The sequence below is a fragment of the Mus caroli genome, chromosome 8 (assembly GCF_900094665.2).
Source record: "Mus caroli chromosome 8, CAROLI_EIJ_v1.1, whole genome shotgun sequence".
NCBI classification, from domain to species: domain Eukaryota; kingdom Metazoa; phylum Chordata; class Mammalia; order Rodentia; family Muridae; genus Mus; species Mus caroli.
In genome coordinates this window covers 57,301,393-57,315,849 of record NC_034577.1, presented here as the reverse complement: position 1 = coordinate 57,315,849, position 14,457 = coordinate 57,301,393, and the positions used below count along the sequence as shown (strand labels likewise).

The window sequence follows — 14,457 nt, the reverse complement described above, 5'->3', positions numbered from 1 at the left end:
TTTTAGTTGATGGTGGTGGTCGGGGGCCAGGCACCAAAGGCTATCCGAAGCGTGGAATGCTACGACTTCAAAGAGGAACGGTGGCACCAGGTGGCAGAGCTGCCTTCCAGGAGGTGCAGGGCAGGTGAGCATGGGGTTTTAGAGCCAGCTCTCTGTTGCTGGGTCTTTAGGAGCTCTCAAGTCTTATTTCAGGTGTTAGGAAAAATGCCTGTTAGAAAGCCAGGCATGGTAGTCTGTGCTTTTTATGCCAACTCTCCAGAGGTGGAGGCAGGAGGATGAGGAGCTGAGGGCCATCCTGAGGTACATGGTGAGGGGAAGCCAGCCTCCACCTCTGGACTATGTGAGAGAACTTTGTTTAGAGGAAAAAACAAAAACAAAACAAAACAGAAGGGTGTCCTTTAGAAGCCTGACTGAATCTATTCTGTGGAAAGGATAGCAGCTCTTTTTATTTTTATTTTATTTTATTTTATTTTTTGAAGACAGGATCTCTGTGTGTCTGTAGCCCAGGCTGGCCTTGAATTTCTTGTTCTCTGTTCCTGTTCTGCCTCTGCCTCCTAAGCGCTAGGATTACCTATGTCTTGCCTTATGCCTGGCCGCTGCCCTGTCCTCACCAGTGTCTTCAGCCATTGTTCTCATGGTGTAGGATAAACCCGCAGAGCTGGTGATTTGCTGCCTGATTTCCTAGTTACCTTAATGAAGTATCAAGAGCGAGAACTCTTAGACACTGGGCCTTTATTTGTAGGAAGTGTCCAGCTAAGCTAGAAGCAGCAGTGGCGTCTGTTCTGATGTTTGTCTCACAGGCGTGTTGAAGCAGATGTTCTGTAGCCAGAACTACTCCAGAGAAGCAGGTGCAAATCTTGAATCCCCACTGGAGCTGAACTATGAACCTGTTGTTCTCATCTCCCCTTATAAAAAGAGTTCTAAGTGTAGTGTAGTGTCTCTCCGTGGGTCTCACCCCAGCAGCGCATCCTAGGGATCTGCCAGCACACCCGGAGTCCCTTCATTCTGTAAGAGTGAAGAGCTAGGCGTATAGCACCTGCCTAGCATTGATGAGGGGCAGGATTCAATCTCTAGGAAAGTGTGCATGCACACACACATATACACAGTCTCTCTCACACAAACATATCCTCTCAGATACACTCCCACACACACATACACTCTCAGACACACACACATCAGAGTCTCACACCCACATACATATACACTCTCACATACACACTCCTCCCTCCCCCTTACCCTCCCCCTCCCCACTGCTACTCTTTTGTCATACTAGTTTTGTTTTTGAGTTGCAAGGCCAGGTGAGCACCTTACCACCGAAAGCTACCCCACTAGTTTTCAGCTGGACCTCAAACTTATTAATCATATCTTATAAGAATCTGTGCCGCTGTGGATTCCTAGTACACACCCCATGGTGCACTTCTGATTTTGTTTCTTACCAATGAAGAGAAATTTTCAAGACTGATTCAGTATTTAAAACTCTTACGAGTTTTGTGCTCCAACAGACACTGTAGGCTTTCTTGAGTGCAGTCTGCTTTGAGATCAGGGTATCTGTTGGATGGCATATTCACCCTGAATTGATTTCTTCCTTTGCAGGGATGGTCTATATGGCTGGGCTTGTCTTTGCTGTTGGTGGTTTCAATGGCTCACTAAGAGTTCGCACTGTAGATTCCTATGACCCTGTGAAAGACCAGTGGACCAGCGTGGCAAACATGCGAGACCGAAGAAGCACACTTGGAGCAGCGGTGCTGAATGGGCTGTTGTACGCCGTGGGGGGCTTTGATGGCAGCACAGGTAATTTCCTCTCTCCTACATGGCTGTGATATATGAGTGACGTGGTAGCCACATGTATGGTACAAATTATAGGAACATCAGCACAGACTTCAGTGTAGTTATTTTAGAGAAGTTTTAAAATGACACCAGAAGTTCCTTTTCTTTAAAGTCCAGTGAAGTGAAATTTGGGGACGGGAGGATCGTAAGTTTGAGGATAGCATTGGCTCAAGGGTGAGGGCTTGTCTCAAAACCTTAAATTCAAATTTTTCTTTAAGAGATGTGAGTGGAGGCTGGATAGATGTGGTTAAGAGTGTCTGCTGCTCTTTCTTTGAAAGCACCAGAATTTGATTTCCAGCACCCAGGCAGAGCAGATCCCAGTCCACTCGGACTCCAGCCCTGGGGTTCCCAGCATCCTCCTCTAGCCTGAAGTGGCACTGGACTAATGTGCACAAATTGATGCACACACACATAAATAACTTCGGAAGGGTCATAGAAACACCTAAATAACTATTTTAAAAAGATGTGACGGTGCAGATAATATGCACTTTGTTTCTGATGTATTCATATCCATCACTCTTCCATGTTTAAGAATCTTACAAATGGCAACAGCCTGAGTAGAAGCTTCTAGCAGAAAGCCACTCCTACCATGTAATCAGCATGTTCCCTCATGTTCTTCTACTAGAGAAGCCATGCCTATCTGTAGTTAGTACATTCTCTCATAGTCTTCTTTTAATTTTAGCCCAGTGTAAACTGCCTAACATTCTTTCCCCCAGTGATTATATATCAAAGAACAACAGTGTCTTTTTGGAAGAGGAAATGAAGGGTATTATCCTCTGTCACAGGTCTATCGTCTGTGGAAGCGTACAACATAAAATCTAATGAGTGGTTTCACGTCGCCCCAATGAACACAAGGAGGAGCAGTGTGGGTGTTGGCGTTGTTGGAGGTAGGTAGGTCTGGAAGTTCCAACAGGTGAACGCTTGCAGGTGCTTGGGGCTCCAGAGAGCGGTTCATCCGGAGATCTGGGCACCGGCTTATGAATGGATGGAGGAAAAGCAATGGTTATATAGTTTAATTGTTCTCTTTTTTAATGAGCTTATTTATATAAATTAAACTGTATAAGCAAGCCCTTTCTACATATGTTCCCCCCCCCTTCTCTTCCTCCCTGCCTCTCTGCATATGACTTATATAAGACGGTCAACTAATTTTTTTTTAACCTTACTGGGAATTGAACTGAGACACTAGACAAGCGGTACCCAACCTGTTCTTGTTGGAAAAACAATTCAGGTCATTACATGAGAGCTCTTTTACACACAGGAGGCAGTTAGTGGCTTTAGTTTCTATCTTTTTGCTCACAGCTGAAGGAAAACTGTGTGCTATTCACTGTTTTGTTTTGTTTTGTTTCCCTTTCAAATTTATGTTTTTCCATTTCTTCCTCACTGGTGGTAAAATTCTGTATGCCTTTTTTTTTTTTTTTTTTTTTTTAAAAAGACAGAGTCTCACTACATAACCCTGGCTGGCTGCCCTGGAACTCACTATGTAAACAAGGCTACACTCAAACTCAAAGTTCCCCCTGCCTTCTACCTCCAGAGTGCCAGGGATAAAGTTGTATGCCACCAGATCTAACTTTCTGTATACTTTGAAAAGTAATTTTTGAGGGGCCAAAGAGATGTCTTAGCAGTTAACACCATATACTGTTTTTTTCCAGAGGCCCTGAGTTGGATTCCTAGCATCCACAGTAGGCTGCTCACAACTGCCTGTAGCTGCAGCTATAGGGACCTCTGGCTTCTGTGGGCATTCACATTCACAAATATACATTAATAAAAATAAATCTCTCTTTTTAAAAAAAAGTGGCTTTCATAAAACATAATTGAAATGTCATAAAAACTTCCTGTTTGACTCAAAGAATTCCATGTATATCTATCACCATAAGTCATTAAAGAACATTTTTTGTTTCCCAGTAAAACCATTCCTGCTTCCCTAGCTGTCCCCTCTCCTCCCCAGTTCCCAGTAACTGCCACTTCCTGTCACCATGTATATTCCTCTCTTCTAGACATTTTATGTAAATTAAATCATATTGTGTGCTTATGACTCTGGCTTGACTCATTTAGCATGTTGTTTTTAATGTCATTTCTGGTGTATATTACTACTTCGTCCATGATGTCGCATTAGTGCACCATAGCTTTTTCTCGTCAGATATTTCATTGCATTCTGTATTTCATTTGGTACTGCCCCCCTCTTTTTTTTTTAAATGTATATGGGTGTTTTGCCTTCATGTTTGTTTTCTGTTCCATGTGCATATATGTGCCCATGGATGCCAGAAGAGGGCATCATATCCCCTAGAACTGACGTCGGATATAGTTGTGAGCTGCCCTGTGGATGCTAGGAATTAAATATGGGTCCTGTAGAAGAGCAGGCAGTGCTCTAACTGTTGAGCCATCTGTCTAGCCTCTCAGCTATTGACCCTTGGTTTAACTCCCTTCCCCAACTGGTATTTCTGCCTTCTGAGATGTTATTCATGAATCAGCTAGTGTTATCTAAGGTCACAAGTATACTGTTCCTGCTGTCAGTCAGATCATTGATGGAAGTATAAGAAATGCGAAATGCATATCCTCTGTTCCATGCACTCTTTGTAATAGGATGTGATCATCCCACCTGCTAGCACTTGTCAAGACTAACACACATCATGAAAATTAGAAATACTTTAAGGGGAAGCATCGTTACCACAGAACAGCATATACTAATATCTTATGACGGGGAAAATAGGTTGTTTATTTGGCTTTCTTTTGTGGTTCCATGTCCAGGTTTGCTCTATGCCGTGGGGGGTTACGATGGAGCGTCGCGCCAGTGTCTTAGCACAGTGGAATGCTATAATGCTACTGCAAACGAGTGGACTTACATAGCAGAAATGAGCACCAGACGGAGCGGAGCAGGTAACTAGAAGCCCCAGCCAGCATCTGAGGTGGGCTGACTGATGGACATCTGCATATGGGTTTGAGAATGTGTGCTGCTTCTCCTGATTCTATTAAGTGGTCTGAGTGGCAGGAAGAAGTAGCGCTTTCATATGTTTTCACAGAGTAAAAGCCCCTCTGCTTTCCTTACATAATGTTGTCTTAGCATTCATTCAGTGAGACCGATTTCTCGTGGGCCTTCCTCTCCCATCACATGCCTTCACAGACTGAATGCTTCAGAGAATGTTGTTTGTGAAAGGAGTTTATTAAAGGCTTGGTGTTGGTTGCTTCTCCTTGACTCTCTTCTCCTGTTAGGATAGCTTCTTACCCAGGCCCAGCCAGGCCATTCCCTTCCATTTCGCAGTGCTGAGCCTCCCTGTCAGTGCCATTGAGTGAGAGTTAGGACTTGAGGTTTGCATCCCAAGGCATCTGCATCAGCTGCTCTGCACCGAAAGTTTCTTACCTACTTTGCTCTACTATAATTTGCTTGGTTGTGTTTTCTAGGTGTTGGTGTGTTAAACAACTTATTATATGCTGTAGGAGGTCATGATGGTCCTTTAGTACGAAAAAGTGTTGAAGTATATGACCCCACCACAAATGCCTGGAGACAGGTTGCAGATATGAACATGTGCAGAAGAAATGCAGGTATCTATTAAGTCCAAGATTATGCCGTCCATACTGCATTTAACAGGTGTTTTCCTAGTTTGTGTGTTTCCCTTGGTGTTTTGCTTTGCTTTTGTTTTTGTTGTTTATCTCATTTCTTGATAGACTTTGAGCACTTCCGGTGCAAAACTTATTTAAGAAGCCCTTAAAGTAAATACCGAGGGCTGGAGCACAGCTCAGAGACAGTGGTAGAGTGCTTGCCTCACATGCGAAAGACCTGGCCTTGATCCCCAGCCCCACCAACATAATTTTTTATGAATTTAACAAACTGAATATGATGGCTTATGCCTGCAATCCTAGCATTTGGGGTGCTGAGGCAGGAAGATTTTAATATGTTTGAAGCTACATAGAGGGTTCCAAGACAGTCTGGGCTACAGAATACAACTCTTATCTCAAAGCAAACACATCTAAGAGTCTATTTGCTAGAATGCTTGCCTAGCATTTGTGAGACCCAGGGTTCAATTAGGGCCATATAAGTCAGGCATGTAAATGCTTTTAATCTAAGTGTTCTGTTCGTGGAAGCGGAAGCAGGAGGATCGGAAGTTCAAGGTCATCTTTAGCTGTGTGTGTCTCTGTGTGTGTGTGTGAGAGAGAGACTGTATAGTCTACCAGCATTTGGTGACGGTTTGTAGACTGATTGCAGGTGGAGCCCTCTTTATTTGGTACTTGAATTCACTCACTTTTGAGTGCTCTGCTGGCTGGTTTTGTGTGTCAACTTAACACAGGTTAGAGAGGAAGGAGCCTCAGTTGAGAAAATGCTTCCATGAGTTCCAGCTGTAAGGCATTTTCTCAACGAGTGATCAGTGGGAGAGGGCCCAGCTCGTGGTGGGTGGGGCCATTCCTGGATTGGTGGTCCTGGGTTCTATAAGAAAGCAGGCCATGGGAACCAAGCCAGTAAATAGCACTCCTCCATGGCCTCTGCTTCAGCTCCTACCTCTAGCATCCTGAGTGTTTGAATTCCTGTCCTGACTTCCTTCAGTTATGAGCAGCAATATATTGGTGTGTAAGCTGAATAAACCCTTTCCTCCCCAACTTGCTTTTTGGTCATGGCGTTTTGTTGTAGCAATAGAAACCCTCACTAAGCCAAATGCCTACCATATAGCACCTACTAGTGAGCTCAGTTCTTAGTGAACTTGCCCAATTGGGTAAATATCAACACAGGTAAAGAAAGGTACTTGAGTCACTGGGAGTTATAGGCAAGAGAATCTTGGGTTCCAGCCAGTCTGAATTATATAACAAACCTTTTATAAACAAAGCAAATTATTATCTGAATCTGAAGTATGGTAAACTCTGATATCATAATTGGGCAAAAAAATCCAGACACAGTGACACACACCTGTAATCCCAGCTCTAAGGAGATGAAGGCAAACAGTCTTGCATCTCCAGGCTACTCTGAGTGACACAACAGGTTCTGGGCTAACCTGGACTACATACTGCTTAAAGAGATACTGCTCAAATACCAACAAAACAGAATGGAGAAAAGATGAAAATTATGGCATGGAGGATTGCTGAACATGGCTATAAGCAGCCCTGTAACACTTGGGGCACCTGGGAAAGGTTCTCAATACATGTTTGGTTACGATAAAGTAAACCAAACAGAGCAGACATGTCAAGTGCTTGAGGAAAGTCTATCCTTTTGGCAAAGTGGTTTGTTCCCAGCTGCCTAAAGGACTGGTGTGACTCAGGCCATTACTATACCGTTAATTATCACTAAATTAATCTAATTAGTTTTACATAACTTTGGAAAGGCTCTCTGCTCCTGTGGATGGGGAGCCAACCTCCTCTGCAGTAGGATGCCCGTCACCTGTGTGTCTGTCATAGACCTGTGTAGGAGCTGAGACAGCAAAGCCCTGACCTCACTAGGCCATCCAGGGCTTATTTGGTTTTCATACCATCACCTGTTTGCCAGTGAGTTAGGGTGGACCATGGTCACATTTGGGACCCTCGGGAGCTTGTATGGAGGCCTCTGCTCTTAGGAACTCCGAATTGATTGGAAACTCTGAGTTTGATTCTTGTAAAAAGACTACAGTAGTAAAATAGTTAAGAGACTGAGCAAAAGAGAAAGAAGGTTCGCTCCACTTTAGTGTAGTTCTGAATATACATTTTGAATAATTTTGAAAATGTCAGACATGTGCCAGTTTGAGACTGGGTCTCACTGTGGGGCAGGTTAGTCTCCATTTGCTCTTCTGCCACCCGCGTGCTAGGATTGGGTAGGTGTGTGCTGCCTTGTCCAGCTTAGGTCCTTTACTGAAAAGTCCTTTGCTGTTTTATATGTGTGAATGTTTTGCCTGCATGTATGCCTAGACACACAACTGTGGAAGCCAGAGGAGGGCATAAGGTCCCCTGGAACTGAAGTTTCTGGCTGCTGTTACCACAGCTGCCTTGTGGGTGCTGGCAATTGAACACCAGGTCCTCTAGAAGAGCAGCCAGTGTTCTCCGCTGCTGAGCTCTCTCTCCAGCCCTAAACAAAATGAAGTTGAAATGTAGTGTTTACCCCCCCCCAAATTTCTTTTAAAAAAAATCTATAATGAATAATTTTATGATATTCAAATATACAGGTGCTTTGTGTTCCTCATTTTAAATAACTACCAGTAAGAGAGGACTCGATAAACATGGTTTTATGTACACAGAAATGTATGCAGCCATTAAGATTTATGCAGGTCAATATTATTTTAGAGAAATATCTGATGTATAGTGTTTGTCATATTGAGGTCCAAAAAAATCCAAAACAACACCAAGCAGTCACAAGAGTATAGCAAAATAAAAACTTTGTTTGAATTCGGCAGCAAAAACTGACCAGTCAGAGACAGCAGCACAGACTTGGGAACTGACTGTTTTCCAACACTCATCTTAAGTGTCTAAGCAGATGGCAAAAACTCAGGTGGCTACTGATCGACACAGTCTGGGCCACAAACAGACTCGGGAGCCGAACTGAAACCCCAGAGCCAGGAATGTACAAAGTTGGTTTTTTGGGGGGGGAGGGGGGTGTCGAGACATTGTTTCTCTGTGTAGCCCTGGCTGTCCTGGAACTCACTCTGTAGACCAGGCTGGCCTCCAACTCAGAAATCCGCCTGCCTCTGCCTCCCAAGTGCTGGGATTAAAGGTGTGTACCACCGCTGCCCGGCTGGTACAGTTTTTAAGCCCAAAATTCCACAAACATTCATGCCAAGTTATAGGTTCATTTTCCCACCAATTAAGATTGAGGTATAGAGGACTTCCTTAGGAATATGTCTTTGTGGTATACTTACCCTGTTCCCATTGGTTGGGTTATTCAGTTGTGGTGGGGTCACTTGCCTAGCATTCATGTCTCAACTTGCCAATTAGGATGTCAGTTACCCAGGAGATTTTGGGAACTTAAACTTTATTTGACCCCTATTCAAAATGGAAGTTTTATTCAAAATGGCTTCAGTTTGGTTCCTTCTTACAGTTAGACTAAGTTGATTATGTAAGGCAGGTATGATGGCTCACAGGGCAGTCCCAGAACTCAGGATGGGGTTATCATGGCTAAGTTCAGTCTTTAGCTACAGAGTGAGACCTTATCTCAAAAAGAAAGAAAAAGGAGTTCGGTGTGATAGCACAGGCCTGTAATCCTATTACTTATAAGGTACAGACGAGAATCAGGAGTTAAAATCACTTGGCTACATAATGAGTTCCAGACAAAGTGAAGTCCTGCTCCAATAAAATATAATAAAATGAGTCTTCTCTGTTGGGGCTTAAGGAAAGTGTGTGCTGCTAATTAGTAGAGATCTATATTTTACAAGTTATTCTAGAAGTTTTTGTAAATAAGCAAAAAAAAATTTATTCTAGTAACCACCTATTTGTTTATTTATTTAAGAGCTAACATCTCCTTTTGTATGTTTCATTTAGATTTTTTTGTTTGTTTGTTTTTTTCCAGACAGGATTTCTCTGTGTAGCTCTGGCTGTCCTAAAACTTTGTGTAGACCAGGCTGGCCTCAAACTCAGAGATCCACCTGCCCGTCTCCTAAGTACTAGGATTAAAGGTGTGCCCCACCACTGTCTGGCCCCACTACATCTTTCAAGACAGGGATACAGTCCATTGCCTAGGTTGCCCTTCAACTCAGCATCTTCCTGCCTGTGCCTGTGAAGTGCTAGGATTACAGCATCAACCATTAAACCTAGAACCTCATAATGTGCTCAGCAAGTGCACTGCTGCTGAACTGCAATCCCAGCTCCCTTTAAAGAAACAAAACAGCTTAATCATCCTGTTTACTGTTGTTTCACCTTCCAGGCACCTGATCTATCATGGTGCTAGGTAGCTCCAGCCCTCGTTTCAACCTTCTGTTAATTATAAATGTTTTCTCATAATTCCCTAAAACTTTAACGTGTGAAATATTACCACTTTGACTGTTTTTTTCTTTTCTATTCTTCCTACCTTCCTTTTTTAAAATGAGAGTGGAAATACTGTCTAACCTATATGTAAAGTTGTGGTGACTAAGTGAATTAGTCGTCTCTAAAGCAGCTACTGCAGTCATGGCTCATGGTAGGAGCTTTGTACATGTACTACTGTACAGAAGAGGTCTTATATAGCATCTCTGCCTCTGTTGAGGCCTGTCCCACTAGCACAGCTGTAGCCATTTTGTTCCATGCCTGACAACTATTTTATATTGTTGCTGTAATATGCCTGCCAGACATTGACGCAGAAAAATAACTTGGCTCCGAGGAGGGTCTGGAGGTTGTAAGTAATCGTTTTCTCTATGCATAACTTTTAAAGGTGTCTGTGCAGTTAATGGTCTGTTGTATGTTGTCGGAGGAGATGACGGTTCCTGTAACTTGGCGTCGGTAGAGTATTATAACCCCACCACGGATAAATGGACAGTTGTGTCCTCTTGTATGAGCACGGGGAGAAGCTATGCAGGTAAGGCTACTTCATCCTATCTTCTGGCATATAGTGAAACTGATATGAGTTTCCTGTAAGAAGAAAGTTTTCTGTGCTGTATGCTTAAACAGTGTGCCTTGGGTGTGTGTATTCACAGAAGCACTGGCATTTTCATTGTGTAATACCTAAAATCCCTAGTCTACAGCTCAAATGTTCTTAATAAATTTTAATGACTAAATACCGTATATGATGGCGAGCTGTTCACTATGCTGTAAGGCTGTAATTTCTTAACTAAAGTGTAGCTCAGGGGCTCACGGAGGGCTCAGTGGGCAAAGGCTCTTGCCAAGCTTCGTGACCTGAGTTCAATCCCTGGGAGCTACCTGCTGAAAGGAGCCACATGACTCTCATGGGTGGTTTTCTTCCCTCTATGTGTGCTTTGTGACACATATGCCTTCTTTACCCCATTAAAAAGAACAAGTGTGACAAGCGCCATGCATTGCTCCTGACTCAGGGGAGGATGCTGTACTTTAGTACATCATTGGTTGAATTATGTGATTTCTGGCCCACTCTCTTATTCAATAAGAGTAATTATAATAATCTTTACTATAATGATGTCTTTAAGATGTCTTATAGGCTGGGTGTGCTGGTACATACCTTCAATCCCAGTACTCAGGAGGCAGAGACAGGCGGATCTCTGTGAGTTCAAGGCCAGACTGGTCTACAGTGAGTTCCAAGACAGCCAGAACTACACAGAGAAACCCTGTCTTGAAAAGCCAAAACTCAAAACAAAACAAACAATAAAACCCCTACATTTTTTTATATGTTAACTAATTCTGATGATGTTTTTGTTTTATATGATAGCTAATTATGATAATGTTTTAAGTATTAAAATGTTAATAGAGTTAATATAACATTGGGGGAAAGTTAATTTTTACTAATTAATCATTACTGCTGTTTCTCCATCTTCCAAAATGACACTTTCCAGAAAACTATATAGCAGGATCACAGAATAAAATTATGTGGATTTAGGAAAGAATTTTCCAACAACTTCATTGAGTCATAACTGACATGAAACAGCTACTGTGTATTTTAGTGTATCTTTCTATTGATATTTATACATGACCACAAGATGGTCACCATGACCACAAAATGGTCACCACAACATATCCTCCTCCACTGTGTGCTTGTTGATCCTTCACGTGTCAGGTGCAATTTTATATTTTCTGACTAAAGCAAATTCTCTCCAATAATAACTTCATAGGGAAAAAGAAAGTTCTAGGCCAGGTAGTCTGATGTAGAATTTATTCAGGCCTAAGTGGAACTTTCACAGTTGTGTATGTTGAGATTGGTGGTAGGGGCTGGAGGGATGGCTCATGGCAGGAGAGGTGGCTCAGGGATAAGAGTACTATTTTACAGAGAACCTCTGGCTCCAGGACAACTCCTCCAGAATTGTGGGCACCTGTACGCACACGTGCACAGACCCATACTCAGGCATACACATATACACTGAATTAAATAATGAAAATAAGGTTGGTTTGGTTGTTTCATTATTTGGTTTTTTTTTGTTTTGTTTTGTTTAAGAAAAGTTTTTGTTTTGTTTTGTTTTTTTTAAAGAAAGACAGAAAGAAAAACAGACAGAAAGGAAGAAAGAAAGAAAGAAAGAAAGAAAGAAAGAAAGAAAGAAAGAAAGAAAGAAAGAAAGAAACCAGTAAGAACTGGAAGATGGTGCAGGCGTTGAGTGCGCTTGTTGGTCTTGTGTAGGACCCAGGTTCCATCCCCAGCAACCATGTTGTGGTTCACAATTATCTCTAACCCAGTACCTGAAGATCCATGCTCTTCTCTGACATCTGAATTCATAAGGCACACATATGGTACACATGCATACACAAAGGCAAAACACTCACATAAAATATAATAATCTAAGTTTTAAAACATGATGCTGCTGAGTTGGAGGAAAGGCACTTGGGTGCTGCCTGTGGCCTTAGCAGTACAGGGTTCTGGATTTTCTCAAAGGTGCAGAGTGTTGCCTGTGACGTGTCTTATTTTTTCATTCCTTCATGCAGGGGTCACAGTTATTGATAAACCGTTATGAGCCTGAAGGACATTTTCAGCGTATCATTCCATGAGAACCAGGCGTCCACAAGTATTTCTGAAGGGACTGAGCGCCTGGCCTCTCCACTTGTAGCCGCACTTTACGTCTCAGCAGAAGATGAGACCATCTGCCTTCAGAGGCCTCGGATACTGAAGATTATTTTTGGTAGAAGCACTGTGTAGGCTTTCTCTGCACCGAGCAGCAGCTGACTGACTTTACAAGAGACCTAGACTGCAGTCCTTCCACTGTGGTCTTTAGGCAACAGTCGCTTTCATAAAAACTAGTTCTTATCAGCCTCGAATGACTACGGATTATTTTGTGAAAAGAGAATAAAGTTAACGTGTGTTCTTGTAAAATTAAGTTTTATCTTTATTCTTTCTCCTGAAAAAATCTCCTGGGCACAGAGAACCTTTGGAGCAGATTAAAATCTATGTAAGTATATGAATGACACTGTTGAGGGGTGAAACTGCTGGCTTTTATAAGTATCTTTGATTACATGACTATAATAAATTGTGTGCATATAAATGTGTGTCTATATGCTTTCCTTTAAATATGTTTGAAAAGATGTTTGATTATCTATTTATAATTGGCACAGTACTTTGAATTATGCCAGTACTACATTGTAAAACAGAGTTGTATTTTTTGATATTTAACAATGCTGAACACTTTAAAAAAACGCCACTTCTGAGGAATGAATGAACATGGCGTAACACACTTTAATATGTGTGATGCCAAACTTTTTTAAATAAAATATAAATTATGCTTATTTATTATTTTTCTTTAGTTTAATCTTGATCATGTATGTTTTGGTGTGTGTTTTTAATTTTTTTTCTTAAAGTAACACTTTTGGCATGAACATACCTGCAGGTTTTTTGATGAATATAATGAATGTGTGGAATTCAACTGAATTTGCATGGTCTTAAGAATTTTTTCTGTGTGTATAAATTTAGCTGCTATTAATGGAAGAGAAAGCTTTCTGTGACTAATCACTTGTATTGAGCAGATAGTTTTTCTGAGATCTTCGATTAATCTCTTTAAAGATGACCAACATGTGTCTTTCTTGAATTATCTTTGAATAAAAGTTTGTATATTATTTGTTTCACAACGTCCTTGGTTTTACCAGTGTGACTTTTTGCCTATTCCTTTTGCAGACCTTGGGTACTCTGACTTCATACATCGATACCATTCTTTTTCATGTTCGGAACAATTCTGTGTTTTTATTTTATTTTTTTGCTAAAGTAACTTGTACACTAAATCTATTAAAGCAATAACCAATATCACTGGGAGTTGTTCTTGGGGAAAAAATATTGACCTCAGCCATCAAAGTAATGGACTGACTAAACTATTATATTTGCGTACTCCTTAGGATCAGTAGCACATAGATAACAAAAACAGATCAGTAAGGGGGAACAACTGTGAAGCAACTGAGGACCCCTGGCCTTGATAGTAAATACACAGAGCTGGAGGGTGGGAGGGAGGGAGTCGGTTGAGTGCTGGGCACAACAGAAAGGGTGGAATTGGAAAGGAAAATTAAGCTATGATTGTCTGTCAGCAGAGGAATCTAAAGGGTCACACTGTCAGCAAAAGTTAAAATCATCAGGAAAGAAACACATGCTAAAATTTCTCTGTAGTTGATACAAACTGTTCACATTTAAATAGAACCACATTGCACAGTTGAAGTCTCCATTACAAATGAAGATAGAGTTTAATCAGAAAGGGCCTGTGTTCACTTGATGAAACATGAATTTCCACATTAGTGCAGCCTTCCAGCTTGGCTATTATTAGCATGTCAGGCTAATGGAATCTGGAACTCAGCCATGTCTAACCACAGCGCCAAGAGAAGGTAGACATTCTCTTTCCCAGTCAGTTTCTAGAATGAGGAAGGAATGGTTCTTTCTCTTATCACAACACAGAACATTCCTATGACTACATGTTTGTGAAGGGCCCTCACACACAGCAGTTCTCCAAAGACTGTTGCCTGAGTAGCCAGTAGTTCAGTTTACCCAATCAGGAAACAGGGTCAGATCCCATAAGACTGAGGGCTCAGCCCCACCAGCCTCCCCACCCCAACTTCAGATGGCAGTCACTGGTATTTCTTCCCGACTGACTAGAAGCAGACCGTAGTGACACTCCCTCCTTGGGTGAC

At 41.9% G+C, this 14,457-nt stretch overlaps 1 protein-coding gene across 2 annotated transcripts in view; it reads left to right on the top strand.

Moving 5' to 3' along the window:
* Klhl2 (kelch like family member 2) overlaps positions 1-13,587 on the top strand; it is a 106,378-nt gene extending 92,791 nt beyond the window's left edge. The window contains exons 9-15 of one of the 2 annotated variants that reach the window (XM_021169355.2): positions 7-124; positions 1,594-1,791; positions 2,613-2,714; positions 4,573-4,701; positions 5,224-5,364; positions 10,115-10,258; positions 12,283-13,587. In XM_021169355.2, the coding sequence (XP_021025014.1) occupies positions 7-124; positions 1,594-1,791; positions 2,613-2,714; positions 4,573-4,701; positions 5,224-5,364; positions 10,115-10,258; positions 12,283-12,311 (861 nt within the window). In that variant the 3' untranslated portion in view covers positions 12,312-13,587. Of the gene's footprint in view, positions 1-6; positions 125-1,593; positions 1,792-2,612; positions 2,715-4,572; positions 4,702-5,223; positions 5,365-10,114; positions 10,451-12,282 lie in introns of those variants that run through there. The other variant, XM_021169354.2, reaches the window with a different exon arrangement.
* The last annotated feature ends 870 nt before the right edge of the window (positions 13,588-14,457 follow it).